Consider the following 20,957-nt stretch of genomic DNA (forward strand, 5'->3'; position numbering starts at 1 on the left):
ACAGGATCATTCCTTGAAACAGCTCTCATCACTTTGGTCCACTGTTATCAACTGTCATTTTTTATTGTTAATAATATTATTCTGGATGCCTCTAATGGATATGGAGTTTGATCGTGTCTGGAGGTTAATTCTGTCTTCTGGGTCAAAGCTGGCTTAGTTTCCATTGTAAAATAACAATCCTTGCAGAATTGTAAGGAGCGGATCTCGAGGAAGACTGATTTGAATATGTTTCATCCTTCCACCCAAGTCAGGAACACAAACTGATGCTGCTATTTTAGGAACCATGAAGAGTTCACCGTGAAGCTACGATTTGTTTGCCTAGTGATGTGCTGTTCTTAGCATTCAGCCAAATGACCGAAACCACAACTCACTGCTTGTTCTCTTGTTGCTCTTCATAGTGATAAAGAGTGTTCAGGCTGAGAGAAAAAAGACACAAATTTCCACACTTATGTAACAGCCTTGCAATGAATCATCTAAACCTGATGACAGATAGTGACGGTCTAATTAGGGGTTTACCATCTATCTTCTGACTATTCTTAGACTGACCCGTAGTAAAAGTGTAATAATGGCAGTTAATGTTTAATATTAATACCATGCTTGAGTTGTTTAATTAAGAATTAAAATAGCAGCCAGTAGTACGAGTTGGTGCTTCAAGCTCCATTAGAGGACTTTTAATGTGACATCGCATATATTCACACTTCACAGAGTTGTCCTCTTTTACTCATCTCATCCCTCATTGCCTTTCTCACCTTTTTTATTATATCCAAGCAAGCAAGCAATTTATTTATATAGCACTTTCAGACAACTACCAGGAGAAAACAAAGTGCTGTACACTTGACATGACACAGAAAAAATGATACATTAAATTAAAAAAATATATATATACATCTTTCTTTTCCATTTAGCAGCAAACAGTGAGGTAGAGAGGCAGGTTTGTAACCTGAAAACTGCCAGTTTAAATCCCCAGACAGGCCATAGAAGGTGAGGAGTGAAAGTCGCACTTCCAAAACATGTACCACTAAGATGTCCTTGAGCAGCAATGATATTTTCTGGATTTTTTTTTTAAGATAAAAGTACTGCTGATTTCCCTGGATACATAAAGTCAAAGATAAATAAATAAGCTCCTTTCCTCTGCAGATCTACATTGTGCCCAAAGCAGCCATATTTCCCCTGGAGGGCCTAGAGGGTGCTGAGGCCGAGGCCGCCCTGCTTAACAACATGCGCGTGTACGGGACCATCCTGTTGACCTCCATGGCCACAGTGGTGTTCGTTGGCGTAAAATATGTTAACAAGCTGGCACTCGTGTTTCTGGCATGCGTCATTCTCTCCATCTTGGCTGTCTACGCCGGAGTCATCAAGACCGCCATGGATCCACCTGTATTCCCGTAAGCAGTTAGAGCCAAGATAATCCAATATTATATAAGCTGAAATGGTAACAAAAGCCCAGACTAACACACATCTTATCTACATGCTGTTTTAGAAAAAGCAACACATAATTACATGCTAGGTTTGGAGAACATGCCATTATTATATCAGTGGTACAAAGGCACCAGCACTAATTTGCCTTATTTTTTATTTTACATATTTAAAAATTAGATGAATTTACCTGAAAACTAAGTGTTATAATGTGATACCCATCATTGTTTTAACCTAGGTGTCAATAGATGTCAGAAAACAATTTAAAACAACAGATATTGTTTAACTATAAAATTAATTTAAAGAAGAAAAAAGTCCAAATAAATTGTTTACATCAAACACGCATGCACAAAAGTCGCTACAGCAGCAGTATTTCAAAATTGTGTGCTTTTCTATTCCTCTAGGGTGTGTGTTTTGGGGAATCGCACTTTGGTGTGGAAGTCCTTTGATGTTTGTGCCAAGACCATTGAGACAGCTAATGGGACAGTCACAACCCAGCTGTGGCAGATGTTCTGTGATTCACCTTTTCTCAACGCTACCTGTGACAAATACTTTGTTGCCAACAATGTGACTGAGATCCAGGGCATCCCTGGGGTCACTAGTGGAATCTTGGCAGGTTGGTTCATTCGTTTTGGATCCAATTATCATCTTTCTATACTGCTGAGTCACTGACAATTCATTGGCGTTCTTTTCTAGATTTCTTTTTTTTTAAATGAAATGTTTACGATAAAATACTTTCTTAGGTCTGAATGTCCTGTTTTTCCCATTGATCTGTTGTTATAGTACTGGAGTGTCCATCAAGAAACACTCCAGTACGAGCAGCTTTAAATGTTGTAAAAAGAACTTAAAAAGTTGATTCATTTTTCTAGATATTTGCTTTCAGATCTTTTTAATAAATGTTAAAAATGGTGATTTAGTGTTACAAAGACAAAGTAGAGCAAACTTATTTCTTAGCCTTGGGCTTCCTGAAACCCTAAGAAAAACCACAGCTAGGCAAACCTTGTTTTACCCTGGTGTAACAGTAAACTCTGAATTAAGGAGTCACACTTAAAAGTCACTTTAATTTTTTGACTTTATTTTTTAGAGATAAAACATATCATATTTTATCTCCCATTTTTAGGGGGAGATAAAAACCTCCCAAATCCACCTACTCAAGCAAAGTAATTCATGTTTCTGTTTTCTGAAAGCATCTTTTTTTTTTACTGATTTTAATAAACTAATTAGAAATTGTAAATAGTGACTAACTCAATTTTGAATGGCTGAAGAATAAAGTAAATTTGTTAATTAGTCATGGAGTTCAGTCACCAATTGAATATTTGGCTAACATGGAAGGATTAAAAACACCTATTTTCAGGTTCTGTCTGCATGAATATTTTAATTCTAGTCCTCTCTATGTTTCTTCAATGCCAATCCAGACAACCTGTTTGGAAACTACTATGAGAAAGGGGACCTCATTTCCAGGGATAAGATGGAGTCAGTGGAAGACCAGGACGATCCTCTAACCAACGCTAACCGCTACGTGTTAGCCGACATCACCAGCTTTTTCACATTGCTGGTTGGCATTTACTTCCCGTCTGTGACAGGTGAAAGCATAAACTGTTCTGTCCACTTAGTTTTTTCTTATTGTTGTTCATCATTGACACATTTATTAATTTGTTTACTTATCAGTGTGCTGCTGAGTGATTCTTTTGTTAACCATCTGAGAAATGGCATCCCTGGTGTTGTTCTCAATGTCAGACATTTATATTTATTCAGCTTGAGTGAGTTTAGCTGAAATTACTACATTCTGCTGTTTGTAGCACACGTGTTTCTACAGTATGTGCACAAATCTCTGATCTTGGTAACAACTGTCACTTCACTGTCTCTCCAGGGATCATGGCTGGATCCAACCGTTCTGGAGACCTGCGCGATGCACAGAAGTCAATCCCCATTGGAACAATTGCAGCCATCACCACCACCTCTACTGTCTGTATCCTTTAACAACTGCCGTCACGGCAGTTGTTATGCACACACACCACTGCATATACAGTGGGGAAAATAATTGTTTGATCCCCTTTAATTTATACGTTTTCTCACCTATAAAGAAATGGAGAGTTTTTATGATAGTGTCCCTTTAACGGAGAAAGATAGAATATCAACCAAAACTCCAGAAGAAAAAACGATACATAAAATTCTGACTTCATTTGAATGTCATTAAATGAAAAAGTATCTTTACCCCCAAACAAAGTATGACTTAGCACTTGGCAGAGAAACCATTGTCAGTTTGATGTAGCTGGTCACCCAGTTTGTACACCTAAGGAGGAATTTGCCATTGTCTTGGCTGTTACTTAATAATTCGAAACTCCAGCTCCCTCCAAAGATTCTGTATAGGATTGAGTTCTGGAGACTAGCTAGACCACAGGTCAGCAACCTGTGGTTCGCAACCCATATGTGGCTCTTTAGCTGCAAAATGTGGTTCATGAGCCATGGGCTAGGATTAGAGTTACACATATACCGGTTTATTAATTGATTCTCTCCCAATTACAGCCATCATCTGCCCATCTTCCAGTTGTGCTGCTCTCTTTCTCCCATTGTCTGGTAGGAGGAGCTAAAATGGCTCTTCTAATGTTGAAAGTTGCAGACACCTGCACTAGGTCATTCAGTGACCTTAATGTGCTTCTTCTTTAACCACTTCTTTGTTGCCTTGGCAGTATGTTTTGGGTCATTATCATGGTAGCTGACCCATCCACAACCCATCTTTAGTGTTGTGGCTGAAGAAAAGAGGCTCTTGTCCAACATTTTACCGCCCATTGGCCCCACAATCCAGTCAAGTTATCCTTTACCATCAGCAAAAACAGTGCCTCAAAGCATAATGCTTCCACCTTCATGTTGACTGGTGAAATGGTTTATTCAGCATTTCTCTTGCACCAAACAGGAAGGATCGAGTTGATCCCAAAGAGCTTGATTTTGATTTCTTCTGACCAAGACACCTTCTCCAAGTCTTTTCTGAGTTCACTGGAAAACATCAGATGGTCCCATAAATGTGTCACCTTAAACAGGGAGAAAGCAAGACTTTAGTCCATTACAGCGTAGTGTGTTACCAATGGCGTTCTTGGTGACACTAGTCCCAATCGCCTTCAGATCATTAACAAGTTCTTCCTGTGTAGTTTTGGGCTGATCCACCATCTTTCACATGATCATCCTAACCCCCACGAGGCAAAATCTTACATGAATAATCACAGCTATTACCTTCTCACCAGGCTTCTTGTTGGTGGTCTTGAAGCCAATTCCAGCCGTGTGCAGGTCTAGTCTTGTCTCTGACATCCTTTGAATACTCTTAGCTCATACCCATGGTAGTGGGACGTAAGACTCTGTGAAATGGTGTTGCAAGTTACAATTATTTAGTGATTGATTATAATCTGTGTGCCACATGTACAATACTTAAACAAATACTGACACACAAATATGTAATGATTGGGTTTTTTTTCAATATTTAATTTTAAGGTTTCTCTCCATTAAAATGAAACTACCATAAAATTAGAGAATTATCATTTCTTTGTAAATGAGGACCCTCTCAAATTCAGCAGGGGACTGAATAATTATTTCCTCACTGTACCTATATTTTATGTCTGGCCTTGTTGTGATCAAACTTGGGATAATGAATTTGTAGTGGTATTTAAAACGGATCAGTTCATAAAGGACACTGTAAGAAAAGGTCAAGTTTACAAATTTTAGATTTTAACTAACGTGTCTGCACAAACGCACTCACTGGCCTGCAAGAAGCCTCATAATTAAAGGTCAGCATTTTAAATTTGAAAAGGCCATAACTTCTGTGATACCAGTCTAATGCCCTCAAGTAGTCCAAAATATGAATCTACCATTCATGAGAACACATTTCCTATCTTTGTTTAAATCATGGCAGCTGGCTTCTGAATAATATTGGTATTATAATTTGGTATTAGAGTTTGAGCTATTTTGTCATGTGAAACCTTGTTAATATTTCAATGAATGCTTTAAGTCTCTTTGTACAAAATTCTTGAGCACATGTCTGCCATTTATGTGCTTTAACATATAAGGCAGCCTATACCGTGTAGTCTGAAGCAGCTATAATGGAATGGCTGATCTGATTAGGATCTGATTAGGATCTGATTAGGATCTCTAATCACATCATTGAGCTGCCTATGCACTTACCAGTTAATGAAACCAAGACATATTACATGCAATGTAATATGCATCTTATCTCAGAGATTTACTACACAAAAACGATTGACGTCTTTCCTCAGCAAATGCACTTAATTGGTTTATCAGATAATTAAGTGCATCTTCAGATGGAACGGTTTATAATTCTTATAATCACTAAACCAAGGCTCACTAAAAAGTGTTGAATATTTACCATTTATTTATATCGTTATGAAATGACTTTACTTTCTTGAACCATATTTGCTCAGACATGTCCAGTGTGGTTCTGTTTGGTGCCTGCATTGAGGGTGTGGTCCTCAGGGACAAGTAAGTCTATCCTTGATTGAATAAAAATCATCCCTAAATACAACAATAAGTCTGAGACTGACCACTTGGTTAATCGTGTTTAGGTTCGGAGAGGGCGTCCATGGGAACTTAGTGATTGGCACATTGGCTTGGCCATCACCATGGGTGATTGTGATTGGCTCTTTCTTCTCCACCTGTGGAGCAGGCCTCCAGAGCCTGACGGGAGCGCCTCGTCTCATGCAGGCCATTGCCAAGGATGGCATTGTGCCCGCTCTTCGGGTCAGTCTGTTTTCTTCTTACAGCAGACTTCATAGAAGAAGTGGACATAGTGAAACCAATGGGCAAGGGGCTTTAAAGTGCATTCTTTATAATGGCCAATAGGTGGTGACTCCCCTGGGTCAAAAAAAGAAACGAAATTGTATGGAAGTATGAGAAAGTTACTCTGTTTCTTACTTGATTTAGCTCAGAAAACAATATCCTAATGATTTTATGTATTCAGTTATTAGTTTCAGTTCTTCTTCACTACACAATCTTGTTCATTTTGTAAATTATTATTTTATTTACAGTACAAAATATAATAAATCGAGGTCTCTTTGGACACATTAGTGATTGATAGTTTGCTAATTTGTGAGTGTGCATTCTTGGGGATGGATTTGAGCTGAGAAGAACCATCACAAAAAGTATTAAATCTATTTTAATCAAAGTCTCAACAGTTAACTTACTTTTATCAATGTTATATTCAGAGACGTGCAGTAAAACAATTGTATTATACACCAATTTTCACATAGAAAATTGATAATGAATCAGTAAGGAAAGTAATCAGAGTAAATTGAATCAATAATGACATTAGTACCAATAAAGTCGTTTCAATATTAAATCCAAATAGAGAACCTAATATGTTCTTCTCCTCAAAATAGAAAAAAGCAAGAAGGCCAAGATGCTAACTGTGAGGCTTCAAAGCATAAATGCATAGGTGTCATCACCACTATTACATCCTCTGCTTTCATAGAATCTGTTTTGTATTTATTACATACAGTCAACATATACATGTAATGACTTGACTAGAATTAAAAAGGTAGAGGAAGATGTTTATGCAGACATACTCCTAAAATAGAAGTGGTGTAAACATGTTTTCTGTGCCGGCATTGTAGATCTTTGGCCACGGGAAGGCCAACGGAGAACCCACATGGTCCCTCCTGCTGACGGCTTGTATCTGCGAGAGTGGGATCCTCATTGCCTCCCTGGATGCAGTCGCTCCCATCCTCTCCATGTAAGACTTGGGAAAAAAAATCCTTTAATTTCTTGCCATTTGAAAAAATAAATAGATTAAGGGGAATAAAACCGTGGGGGATTTCAGAGCAGCTGGTCCCCTGTTATTACTTAAACAATGCAAATACCAAATTTTATGGTCTCAGAGGGGTAGACCACTTTTCTGCTTTGGTAATGCAGTCATAAATACAAGTGAATGTCATAGATGTTAACATAACAGCCCTTCTGGATTTCAATGAGTGAGCTCTTTCTTATATTGTTAGAGTAAGTAAGAAGAGGTTTGTTATATCCTGTTCATATGTGTTTCCTGCAGGTTCTTCCTGATGTGCTACATGTTTGTGAATCTGGCATGTGCACTCCAGACACTGCTGAGGACACCAAACTGGAGACCACGGTTCAAGTTCTACCACTGGTCAGTTCACCAACAGCAAAGTGAAGGAACAGCTGAATTTCAAGATTCACAAACGTTTTATATTGCATGTTTCTGTCTGCCTCTGCATTCCACTCTATAGGACTCTTTCCTTCCTGGGGATGAGCCTGTGTCTTACTCTTATGTTCCTCTGTTCCTGGTACTACGCCATTGTCGCTATGGTAATTGCCGGTTCCATCTACAAGTATATTGAGTTTGCAGGGTGAGTGTTTTTCTGTATCAGGTGTTTTTTTCAGTTTACTTTATTTTCAGTTAGTTTTCTGACTGAGTTTGAGTACAGATGGTAGGTGTCTAATTAGCAAATCTTAACATTTTTGTTTTATTGGTTGAGTTGTTTTTTATTCTATATGTGATCTTCCTCAGACTTTATACTCTAGGTAAAGTTGTTCAATAAACCTCTTCAAAAATTTTTTGCAAGATTTGAGTTCAGTTAATAATCATATGTATACAAATACTTTCTCTGTGTACACTACCAGTCAAACGTTTGGGCACACCTACTCATTTAATGTTTTTTCTTTATTGTTACTATTTTCTACATTGTAGATACATACTGAAGGCATCAAATGTATGAAGCAAGATATATGGGATTATGTAGCAAAGAAAAAAATGTCTTATGTCTCTTATTTTAGATTCCTCAAAGTAGCCACCCTTTGCTTTGTTGACAACGCTGCAAACCCTTTGGCCTTCTCTCAATGAGCTTCATGATGTAGTCACCTGAAATGGTTTTCACTTCACAGATGTGCCTTGTCAGGGTTCATATGTGGAATTTTTTGCCTTCTTAATGGGGTTGGGACCATCAGTTGTGTTGTGCAGAAGTCTGGTTGGTACACAGCTGACAGCCCTATTTGACAATTGTTAGAATTGATATTATGGCAAGAACCAATCAACTAAGCAAAGAGAAACAACAGTCCATTATGACTTTAAGAGCTGAAAATCAGTCAGTCTAGAAAATTACAAAAACTTTGAATGTGTCCCCAAGTGCAATCACAAAAACTGTCAAACTCTATGGTGAAACTGGCTCAAATGATGACCGCCCCGGGAGAGGAAGACCAAGAGTCACCTCTGCTGCTGAGGATAAATTCATCTCTCTAAATTCATTAGAGTTCATATAAATGCGACACAGTTCCAGCAGCAGACACATCTCTACATCACCTGTTCAATAACTGCTAAGAAAACGCTATTACTAAGGAAGAGCAACAAGCAGAAGAGATTTGTCTGGGCCAAGAAACACAAGGAATGGACATTAGATCAGTGAAAATCTTTGCCTTCATCTGATGAGTCCAAATTTTAAATCTTTGGTTCCACTTGCCGTGTCTTTGTGTGACCCAGAAAAGGTGAACAGATTGTCTCTACATGCATGGTTCCCACCACGAATCATGGAGGAGGTGTGATGATGTGGGGGTGCTTTGCTGGTGACACTGTTGGGGATTTATTCAAAATTGAAGGCACACTCAATCAGCATGGCTGCCACGGCATCCTGCAGCGGCATGCCATCCAGACCGGTTTGCATTTAGTTGGAGCATCATTTCAACAGGACAATGACCCCAAACACACCTCCAGGCTGTGTAAGGGCTATTTGACCAAAAAGGAGAGTGATGGAGTGCTGCACCAGATGGCCTGGCCTCCACAGTCACCTGACCTAAACCCAATCAAGATGGTTTGCGATGAGATGGACCACAGAGTGAAGGCAAAAAGGCCAGCAAGTGCTCAGCATCTCTGAGAAGTCCTCCAAGACTGTTGGAAAACCATTTCAGGTGACGACCTCATGAAGCTCATCGAAAGAATGCCAAGAGTGTGCAAAGCAAAGGGTGGCTATTTTGAAGAATCTACAATATAAAACATGTTTTGAGTCTTTTCACACTTTTTTGTTAATTATATAATTCCATATGTGTTCATTCATAGTTTTGATTTCTTAAGTGAGAATCTACAATGTGAATAGTCATGAAAATAAAGAAAAAACATTAAATGAGAAGGTGTGTCCAAACTTTTGACTGGTAGTTATTTTAGATGGTATTTTATATAAGGTGGTTTCTGTTTTGTTTTTTCATACTTAGTAAAAATGGTCTTTCTTTCCAAGTTGTAATTTTTGTCTGTAATTTAAATGGAAACTGGTGTTTTTTAGGTTTTATTTCCACTAACAATGTTTTTTTAACTTTCCTGCTGTATTACTGTTTCTTTCTTAGCAGATCTCTTAGCATGTAGTGCTTTTTTAAAGCAGAGCAGGTGTGCTGTTCTGTTCTTACTTTAGCCTTAGTTCTGTATCTTAGGTGTAGCATCATGGAAAAGTGAAGGAAATTTGATCATATCTGTGACTGAAAGACCGTAACTAATCAACCATGTTTCTAGTGTTATCGTATAGACCTATACACACTGAGTATTTAAATGCTGTGATTCCTTGTGATCATGTTGCATTGTGTCAAACTGTCATCTAAAAGGGGATTTGTTTCGGTGGGCTGTCTGTATCACTGTCACTTCTTAAATTCACAGTGAAGCTGCAAAAACTGTTGTTCATGTTTTGACTGACAAATATTGATTGGCACTTGCCTGTGTCACAGTGCGGAGAAAGAATGGGGCGATGGAATACGGGGTCTGTCTCTAAGTGCTGCACGTTACGCTCTCATGCGGTTGGAGGAAGGTCCCCCACACACCAAAAACTGGAGGTATGACACACGTATGCTGTGTTGCTGTACCATGACTCTAATTACCGTAGGAATTAACCACATGTCTGTGCGCTTTCTCATTTATTCACGTAATAGGACCCTTCTTGTCACAGCTGTCGGAGAATCAAGTATTTGTAAATTCATATTAACATCAACCTTTCTTGCTATTTTTTTTCTCTTTCTCTCCTTCCAAACAAGGACTTTTACTTGGCCATCTCAGCCTTTCCTTTCCCCGTGGCTTTATTTGTCTTTTCACAGCTCTTCCTGTTCTTTTCATTTCTCTTCTATTTTTTTTCTACTCCGTCTTATCACTTCCTCTCCTCTCTGATCTCCCTTCTCTTCAGGCCTCAGCTGCTGGTGCTGGTCAGTACAGATGCAGAGCAAAATGTGGAGCAGCCTCGTCTGCTTTCACTGACCAACCAGCTGAAGGCAGGCAAAGGTCTAACTATTGTTGGGACAGCTCTAGGGGGCACGTTCTTGAACAACTATGAACAGGCGCAGCGTGCAGAGCAGGTAATGTTGTAAATGACAGCCTGTACCTCTTCAGTCACTGGAACTTATTAAACTTTTCAGCACAATGCATTGCAACAACAACAGACCAATATCTGCACTATTGTCGCTAAAATCCAGTTACAGAAGCTACTGTAAACAGAACTATACGATATTGTGTCACCACAAGTTGATTGCAGTCTCTTAATTATATTTTCCCTGCAGACTTTTCTGCACATCTATCAAAAATCATGTTAAACACTTACATATAGCTTTCAATGTATATTTGTTTCTTCTATATAGCTAATTAAGTATTTGAAAATGTAAAATATGACTCTGGAAGAGCCCATAAACCCCAAAATGTTATTGCAAATATATATTTTTAAATCAAATGAAACATCAAGTCTGACCGTTACCACCTTCATAGTAAGCGGTGCTTGTTGTGGTAACAGCTCTTTTCTCCGCCTTGCCTCTTGCCTGTCTAGGCACTGCGTAAGCTGATGGAGACAGAGAAGGTGAAGGGCTTCTGTCAGGTGACTGTGTCCTCTAACCTGCGTGATGCTACATCACATCTGCTCCAGGCCAGTGGGCTGGGAGGCCTGAAACACAATGCTGTCTTGGTCTCATGGCCACGCAACTGGAAGCAAGGAGACGAGCATCAGCACTGGAGGAACTTCATTGGTTGGTTACTAGGAAGGAAAAAAGAACAAAAATACTGCCAAAAACAAGGGCTCATATATAAAATAAAATCACTGATTGATATCAGCCATTGCCATTTAGGTTTATCAGAAAACATTCAAAACAAAAATGCAGATGCAGTGTAACCAACACATCGTAATCTTTCCATGTCTGCCTGTTCTGCAGAGCTGGTCAGAGAAACTACCGTCGCTAACTTGGCTCTGCTCGTCCCAAAGAACATCTCAGCCTTCCCATCCAACGGCGAACGCTTCACCGAGGGTCACATTGACGTGTGGTGGATCGTCCATGATGGAGGCATGCTGATGCTGCTGCCCTTCCTGCTCCGCCAGCACAAGGTACCCTGCAATAGTTACTACTTAAAGAAATCCATATGCACTCACAAACATGTAAAGGCAATGTAGAATCTGGATTCACACTATCAGAACCAAATTTCTTACAGATGATATGAACGCTTAATGACATTTTTTTATGTCCATACAGACGTATGAGAAGAGTGAGGAGATGCCTCATATTTTGTTGTTGCTCTGCAGGTTTGGAGGAAGTGCAAGATGCGCATCTTTACTGTGGCCCAGATGGACGACAACAGCATCCAGATGAAAAAGGACCTGACCACATTCCTCTATCACCTCCGTATCGATGCCATGATAGAAGTTGTAGAAATGGTGAGTTAACTCAAAGCAAGATATATGCTTTCTATACAAACGCAATATGAACAGAAGTACTGAGCACTCAGCGACCCTGTTCTGTAACTTTACGCAGTTTAATTTTGTGGCTAAGTCGCAGTGATTCTTAAATGCTTCCACTTTGCATTAACACCACTTGCAGGTGATTGTGGAACACCTACAAGGATTGCAAAAAAATGGCTTGTTGCAACACTGGCATCCTGTTACATTATCACACTCAAATTCACTGAGCTCTTTGGAACAAAGCACAAATGTTTGTAGACTGCATGGCTAGGTGCCTGATTTTATACACCTGTGGCAACGGCACTGAAAACAATTGCAGAGATTACTTTTGTTCATATTGTGTACTTTAATTTCAGTACCTTTCAGGTGGCAACATCATTACAATGTTCAGTAATGCTCAAAGCTTGATTGCTTTAGACTACACAAAGGTAGGCAAAGGTACTGTACGACTGCTGAGATCGTTGCACTACAGAAGCCCAGTAAATGGCACAAAGGACAGCATGAAATATGAATATCAGGTGATCGGATATTGTCTGAAGCCTCCTTCCCTAGGTTGTGTTTACTAGAAAAGCAGCACACTGTAAAGCTGAGTGTCGGTCTGGCTTTCCAAAGCCCTTAATTAAGGAATAAGAATTTTATCGCTTGTAATTTAGTGTATAATACTTTTAATGTTTCATGGCAGTAGAGAGAGCCTGTGGTTTTCTTCAACATTTCCTAAGCAAAACCTGCAATTAGGCATTCATGTGCACTATATGAAGTGACTAACCATGTGTGCAGTGGGGAGAAACTAGGCAGCAGTGTAATTTTCTCACACAAGCTTTTTTTCATTCTTCCCTGAGTCAAATTTGTCATTTTTTGTGTGTACAACAATGGGTCCATACCACAAATGTCTTCAAGAAAAGGCTGTCTAAAATTGTCAGCATCTTGCTTGGACTAGTTCTGTTCTAGTATACTTCAGCCTTAACCCTTCACAGGTGAATTTTCTCCTATCTAAGAAAAAAGAAGTAAGCGGTGATTGCATTCTGTCTGAATGTCAAAAGATGAGTCAGAAGAGATGGGGACAGGTTTTGGATTTGGATTGCTGTAGTAAGAAAACATATGCATAATAAACCCACACGTTACTTTTTCTTAGCATGACAGTGACATCTCAGCCTACACTTACGAGAAGACCCTGGTGATGGAACAACGCTCGCAGATGCTTAAACAGATCAATCTGACAAAGACTGAACGTGAGAGAGAGGTAAGGAAGTTTGTTTATGCCCAAGTTTTGTTTTGAAACACGCTCAAAGATGCACTCATAAACCTGACGTGACTTGACAGGCCGACTTGGCACAGCTTGGCGTGATTGGACTTGACTTGACTTAACATGACACACCAGCCCCTCTGGACAAAAGCATATCTATGGTTAAATTTGAGCAGTAGGACACCATATTTATCCTTTCTATCAGACCACAGCCGCAGCAGAAACTTTGCTGTTTCACAGCATGATGGTGCTTAGGTTGGTATGGTAAATGAAAAATATTGATCTCTGTGTTTCATTAATACCTTTGTTGAACTTGAATTGTCCCTGATCCATAAATGTAATATGTGCCGTGCAATTATATTTGTGCACACAAGTGTACATACACTCATCATGGGCATAAATGGCTAAATGGCGTTTGACTAAATGTAATTTAGCAAATTTTGGCATAATTTTGGCAGGATATGTGACCACTCTTGTAAGCAGAATTAGTAAAGTTCATTTAGACTGGTTGGTTTCGTGGCATGGACTTGTCTTTTAGGCCATACAGTTTCAGTAGGGTTAAGGTACCCTGTGTTATTCATTCCAAAACCAGTTTGGGCATTTGGGATAATTGTCTTGTTGGAATGCACAATTCTGTCCCAGTTTCATCCATCTAGCTGTTGATTTTAGGTGAAGTTGAAAAATTTAGAGGGAATTCTCCTTTTTCATTAGTCTGTCCTTTTTGTACTATATATAAATACAACTAACAGTAAAACAGCCATGATGCTACCACCACCATGCTTGACAGCTGGTAGAGTGTTCTCAGATTTGAAAGCCTCACCTTTACTCCTATATCTGCATATATCAAGAAATGCCACGCAGCATCTCTTGATGTTGTGGCCAGATACCTCAGTCTTTGTCTCACGTGACCATAAAACCTTTCTACAGAAAACAATTGGCTTGTCCACGTGGGCAGCACAAATTTCAGTTGAGCTTGAAAGTTTCGATTTTGGAGCAGGGGCTTCTTTCTCAGTCAGTACTCTCTTACTCCATGAAAATGCAAAATTCATTTCACTGGTGTTCCAACAGTTTCCAGTTCATGGTAGGCTTGAGTTTTGGTGGTCCATAGGTTGTTCCTGAACATCCTACCCAATTTCTTCTTAAGCGAGATTGACAATGCGGATCTTCTTGCAGACCGTTGCAAAGTGGTGATAAATAAATAAATAACTTGTTCTTATGTACAATTGTTTGAACTGATCTTAGCAGCTGAAGCTGTTTAGAAATAGCTCCAAGACACCTTCCTAACTTGTGCAAATGTGCAGTTTCCTTCTTAGATCTTAACTGAAATCCTTGGACTTTCCCATTGTTCTGAGTATTGGGCAATTCCACGGGTGTCAAAGAAATCCTTTTTATGCCAGCAACGTCAATCGTGATCGCTAAAAACTTGACAAAGCCCTGGCACTGTATAATCTTCAGCTTTCATTACTAAATATTTAAGTGAGTGCATGTATATGTTTGAGCATGTATGTACCCTTTTGACCTTGTGTGGATTCAAGAAAATCCAAAATAAATTGAAACGTATGCAGCCAAATTAAAGACTTTACAATCATTCCAGCATGGAAAAAGAGCAGTTCAAAACAATTATTAAAAGGCCCAAGTAATCATGGATAATAAAGGTCTGACCACAACTGTATCTTCACTTTTCTTTAGTTTTTAATAAATTATTATTGCCAGGATCTCAGCAGACTTCAGATTTTTAGGTTCCTGATATGTTTTTTTTTTTAAATAATGTGGTAAAACACTACATATATGTATGTGTATATATATATATATATATACATATATATATATATATATATATATACATATATATATATATATATATATATATATATATATATATATATATACATATATATATATATATATATATATATATATATATATATATATATATATATATACACAGACGGACAAAATGGTGGTGGCTAACCAACCGGACATAGTGGTGGTAGACAAACAGAAGAAGACGGCCGTAGTGATCGATGTAGCGGTTCCGAATGACAGCAATATCAGGAAGAAGGAACACGAGAAGCTGGAGAAATACCAAGGGCTCAGAGAAGAGCTCGAGAGGATGTGGAGGGTGAAGGTAACGGTGGTCCCCGTGGTAATCGGAGCACTAGGTGCGGTGACTCCCAAGCTAGGCGAGTGGCTCCAGCAGATCCCGGGAACAACATCGGAGATCTCTGTCCAGAAGAGCGCAGTCCTGGGAACAGCTAAGATACTGCGCAGGACCCTCAAGCTCCCTGGCCTCTGGTAGAGGACCCGAGCTTGAAGGATAAACCGCAGGGGCGTGCTGGGTGTTTATATATATATATATTAGGGGTGCAACGATACTCGTATCGATATTGAACCGTTCGATACAGTGCTTTCGGTTCGGTACGCATATTTATCGAACAATACAAAATAAATTTTTTATTTATTTTATCAACTTTCCTTCTGACGATGCTGTCTGTGTTGAGCGCTCAGTGGATCTGCGCTTGACAGTGCAGCCTAGGCGGAGTAGTCGAACGCAGATTCACTGAGCGCAGGGCAAGCTAGCGAGACAGAAGTTAAGCTCTCCTTGCAACATGGCAAATTGAACCTCCCCCACCCTCATTCAGATCTGGCGTTTGGAACTATTTTGGTTTTCATGTGAGGTATGACCCTGAAGGTAAGCGCGTCATGGACTAAAGTAAAACAGTATGTTGGATGTGCATGGGTGGGAGCTAGTGTGTTAGCGCAGTTAGCTCGTCCAGCCCCATGCACAGGCGATCTACTGTAGCTCGTTAACGGAGATTTGCCATGTTGTGGCGTTAACTCATTTCAACGAGATTTACGCTGACAGCACTAGTGGGAACACAACGAATATGACTGCACATTTACACCGACATCATCCTAGTGCAAAGACAAGTGGAAGCAGACAAAAACAACAAGCACGCATGCTACTAACTTTACCCGAGTCATTTAGACAGCCGTTAGCACATGATTCTCCTTATGGGGACCTGATATGTTTAATATGCTGCTGAGAATATAGCCCAGAAGAAGCGGATAGTATAGCTTTTATTTTGGAAAGAGACATTTCTCTGTAATAAACTCTCTTTTCCAAAGATGAGTGATTCCTCAATCAGATACAGGGCTTGCAAAATCACCTGCCCGTTGTCCCGTGGCTAGCGATTTTTCCAGTCGGGCTACCAAAATCTATCTCTGCCCTGCCCGTCGGGCTATCGTAGGAATGAAAAATATATGTCAATGCTTTTGCATTCTTTCGGAAATGTAGCTGGGTAATGTCATTGGCATCGGTGAGCCACTGTCAATATGTGACATATTGAAATCGAGTTTGAATTTGCGCTTGTTTTTTGCTTTCACTTGTTTCACTTTGCAATCCCGGGAACTGTGTATAGAGAGCGACAGCACTGATCTGTGAGTGATGATAATTTGCGCATCAATGCCTGTGACATCGTCTTATCAATCGTTAGCTTACTATGCAAACATGACAAGTGAAATCTCCCGCAGCAAGCTTAAACATGTGAGAGGTTGATCGCGCAGAGAATCGCTGAGCTTATGTGAGTGCGTGTGTAAAAGCAGCAGGATATATATTGTAGCGGGTCAGGGCTGTTCAGGGTTCTGTTTGTACAGTTATGTTTTGTTTATGTTGCCATAGTGACGGGTGACGCCCTCTCGCTGCGACGGTGTGTCCTTCCGGGGTCAGAGGGCGCCCTGTGTGTTGTTGTTGTTGTTGTTGTTGTTGCTGTGCTGTTGCCGCGCTGAGCAGTTAGCTAGCGGCAGTGTTCTTCTGCAGATGTCAATAAACGGCTGTGCTCCCTGGCTAGCTCATGGGAAGCAAGACCAAACGATACCTCCGTCTCCTCCTTGTCTGAGCTCGCCACAATATTTTAGTTCTGTTGAGCCAAATAAGACAGGTCAGGGTGAAGAAGTGACAGCCAAAGAAAAGCTTACCACAAAACGGAAAAGTTATGACAAATCAGACTATAAGGCAAAAAGAAAGTGCAGCTTTATGGTTTCATGGACAAAAGAATTTCTGTGGCTGCAATATGACAAGCGAAATAACCAGGGCTGCACATAAGTGGTCCGCAGGTGCGCATTCGCTGTCAAAAAACGGGCACAAGATAAGAAGTTGCAACGCGTGTTTGCATACATAAGATTTTCAGGAGGAGGACAGACATTTGTTTAGAACTCTTAAAGATGTCGAAGAAGCTCCTTTAAGCAATTACTGTGATGTTCCTCCACCTCCAAAGAAATGTCAGAAGGAGCCCGAACCACAAAAGAAGCACGTATTCTCGGAAAAGTAGTTGCAGGAGGTGAGCTGGCTTCAAACAAATGATGAACGCACAGAGATGTGGTGCAGAATGTGCCGTGAAAATTTAATAAATGACAAATTAAAAAGGCATGAACATTTTTTTTGTATCGAAAAAATATCAAACCGTGACACCAAAGTATCGAACCGAACCGTGAATTTTGTGTATTGTTGCACCCCTAATATATATATATGTGTATATATATATATGAAAAAAGAAGCTCAAATCACTTTTTTCATGTTGCCCCTTCATTTGTGTCTCCACAGATCCAGAGCATCACTGATTCATCCCGTGGGTCTATCCGGCGTAAGAACCCGGCTGCTGTAACAACCCAACTGAGTGTGACTGAAGACCCACCTGCTGGCAGCAAGGAGGAGAAGCCCGAGGAAGAGGTAGGATCAACTTCTCCAGCAGCGCTGATCTCAGTTTGGAGTATAACGTTTGTTTTGGTCACAGAATTTTTTTAAAATTTTTAAAAAGCACCCTAGTGTGTTAAGATTTTTATTATTTAAACAGTGAAATGCAGACTATAGGTAATCAAAGAACAGCAGCATTGAAGCATTCAACTGTCCATGTCTTAAAGGGGCAGTTTGAGATTTTGAATAATACCTTTATAGTGCTTGTATATAAAACTAAAGGAATGGTTTTATATACAAAGGAAAGGAAGCAACCTTTAGCTTAGCACAAATGTGACGCTAACCGCTGCTAGTGGTAGGGTCATGTTTATCATAAAAATATGTGAGTGATAAAGGTATCAAGCATTTTATCTAGCCCTTTGCAAGAAAGCAAGAAAGTATTTTGTTTCATTTTCCAAATATTAAAAAAAGAATCATCTAGAATCATTTGACTGCAGCAAAAAAGATGGATTCCCTTTCTGGTATTTTCAGTTTTCCGTTGAATTGATCTTATAGTATCTCATAGTATTTTCCTTTGAAGAACATTTGCATCATTTAATAGCCTTTAATATAAATAAAGCAGCATAAGGCTCCCTAATCACACTTCTCCTTCCTCTCCCTTTCTCTAACACTGTGGCTCTCTGTGACTTTACCTGCATTCCTACATTTCCACCTCAATTGTGACTCTTTCAACCTTCCATGTAATGTACATGTAAATCCACATCCGTCCACTTATCCTCTCGTCTCATAGTCAAAGTCGGCCTCTTCCCCTGTGTCCCCCCCTGCCCAGGTTCAGCTCATCCATGACAATACCACCCCGGCCAGCCCTGCAACCCCAGCCACTCCGCTGACCCCTGGAGAGGGGGCTCAGAGCCCAGGGGAGCAGGTCCAAATGACCTGGACTGAGAAGTGTGACGGCGAGCCAGCCAAGCCGCCTGGAGCAGCAACACCAGAGGGCATCAAAGACATCTTCAATATGAAGCCGTGAGTATTTTCCAATGCTTAGGGAACCTTTGGCTGTTATAAAACTGAACTACCCGCTGGTTACTAAGAAAAACAGAGCCTTGAGTCTCTTAATTGTGTTGTTTGCTTTCTTCGAATTATTGTAACACCAGAAATGGCTACTAATATAAGATTTAGGCTTGCATGCGGGAGAAATGAACTTCACTAAAGACATGAACAGTTTAGCACTGATAATGGTGTATTTCTCCTTTTGCCATGCTGCAGTGAGTGGGAGAACCTGTAAGTACTGAAGTCTCAATAAACGTCATTCAGTCCACTCATGTTTTATAACGTTCAACTCAACCACGTGAGCAGATGACAATCATTTTAAAAAAAAATGTGTGACTGAGCGCCATGTCACCCATGTCTCCACTTGGCATCACAAAATTCTGTGTCATACGCTTTAAAATAAAATGTCTGGATGCTAATCAACATGGATATATTTTGACTTGCTCTCTGTGACTTTGTCTATTCTCAGGAACCATTCCAATGTGCGACGTATGCATACAGCTCTCCGGCTGAATGAGGTCATTGTTAAAAAGTCTTCAGAGGCCAAGCTAGTCCTTCTCAACATGCCAGGGCCACCCAGGAACCGGACAGGTGATGAAAACTGTATCCTTTACCCAAACAGTAGGTTTACTGAATGGGGTCTCTAATATATAGGTGACAGAGGTGCCAAACACAACTAATCAGCTTTGACAGTTTGGAGTTGCATTTGGATGTCGGCTAACTGGTGAGAAAGAGATTAGAATATATAACATATATATGAGTTTGCATATGAGCTTATATAGATTCACCAGTTACTTTGTTATGTACACTTGTTTAGCTGCTTGTTATTGCAAATATATAATCAGCCAGTCACAGGGCAGCAGATCGCTTCATTAAGCCATGTAGACATGGTCAAGACAGCCTGCTAATGTTCATACTGAGCAATGGGGATGATAAGTGATTTAAGTGATTTTAAATGTAGCATGGTTGTTGGTGCCAATTAGGCTGGTCTATTGCTGGTCTATTGCCAAATAGGCTAGTCTGAGTATTTCAGACACTGCCAATCTTCTGGGACTTTCCATCTTTAGGGTTTACAGACGATGGCCTGGAAAACAGAAAACATCTCTGGGCCAAAATACCTTGTTGAGGTCAGAGGCCAGAAGAGAATGGTTAGATGGGCAGAAGACCACAACAGATGCCACTGCTGTTAGCTAAGAACAGAAAACTGAGGCTATAGTTCACAAAGGCTCACTGAAACAACAGAAGATTGTCTGATGAGTCTGGATATGTGCTGCGACATTCAGCTGATAGGGTCAGAATTTGGCCACTTCAGGCCAAATGATGGTGGTTTAATGGTGTGGAGAATATTTTCCTGGTACACTTTTGGCCTCTTGGTATCGAATGAACACCACTTAAATGTTGCTCACCATGTGTGTCCCTTTATGACCAAAGTGCACTCATCTTCAAGCAGGATAACACACCGTGTCACAAAGTTCAAATATCCCAAACTGGGTTCTCGAACATGTCAGTGAGTTCTCTGTACCCAGATGGCCTCCAGAGTTACCAGATATCAATCCAATAAAGAACATTTAGTATGTGGTCGAACAACTGTGTGATGCTATCATGTCAGTACAGCTCTCTGCGAAATGTCTCAGCTGAATCTATGCACAAAGAATTAAGGCAGCTCTGAAGGCAAAAAGGGGTTCCTACCTACTAGTAAAGTGTAAGTAATAAAGTGGCCAGTGAGTGTATAAGAATACTGTGTCATGGATGTGTAAGACAGTGTTTTATACATCTGTAAAGGTTCAGTTTCAAATTCTAATTAAGTCTTCAAATGTTTAAATATAAATGATAAAATGCTTCTGAAATAAAATTCTGA

General features: G+C 39.9%; 1 protein-coding gene across 4 annotated transcripts in view; it reads left to right on the plus strand.

Moving 5' to 3' along the window:
* The window catches only part of slc12a5a (solute carrier family 12 member 5a), a 204,328-nt gene that overhangs the window by 176,055 nt on the left and 7,316 nt on the right, over positions 1-20,957 (plus strand). For 2 of the 4 annotated variants that reach the window (XM_026166925.2, XM_026166928.2), the window contains exons 7-25: positions 1,138-1,385; positions 1,821-2,032; positions 2,832-2,999; positions 3,287-3,385; positions 5,844-5,901; positions 5,985-6,159; positions 7,032-7,150; positions 7,463-7,561; positions 7,662-7,781; positions 10,135-10,239; positions 10,584-10,752; positions 11,214-11,409; positions 11,593-11,762; positions 11,958-12,089; positions 13,246-13,353; positions 17,960-18,085; positions 18,840-19,072; positions 19,316-19,330; positions 19,569-19,702. In XM_026166925.2, the coding sequence (XP_026022710.1) occupies positions 1,138-1,385; positions 1,821-2,032; positions 2,832-2,999; positions 3,287-3,385; positions 5,844-5,901; positions 5,985-6,159; positions 7,032-7,150; positions 7,463-7,561; positions 7,662-7,781; positions 10,135-10,239; positions 10,584-10,752; positions 11,214-11,409; positions 11,593-11,762; positions 11,958-12,089; positions 13,246-13,353; positions 17,960-18,085; positions 18,840-19,072; positions 19,316-19,330; positions 19,569-19,702 (2,686 nt within the window). The remainder of the gene's footprint in view (positions 1-1,137; positions 1,386-1,820; positions 2,033-2,831; positions 3,000-3,286; positions 3,386-5,843; positions 5,902-5,984; positions 6,160-7,031; positions 7,151-7,462; positions 7,562-7,661; positions 7,782-10,134; positions 10,240-10,583; positions 10,753-11,213; positions 11,410-11,592; positions 11,763-11,957; positions 12,090-13,245; positions 13,354-17,959; positions 18,086-18,839; positions 19,073-19,315; positions 19,331-19,568; positions 19,703-20,957) is intronic. The other 2 variants (XM_026166927.2, XM_080301132.1) reach the window with 2 other exon arrangements.

This window comes from Astatotilapia calliptera, chromosome 5 (assembly GCF_964374335.1).
Source record: "Astatotilapia calliptera chromosome 5, fAstCal68.1, whole genome shotgun sequence".
NCBI lineage: Eukaryota > Metazoa > Chordata > Actinopteri > Cichliformes > Cichlidae > Astatotilapia > Astatotilapia calliptera.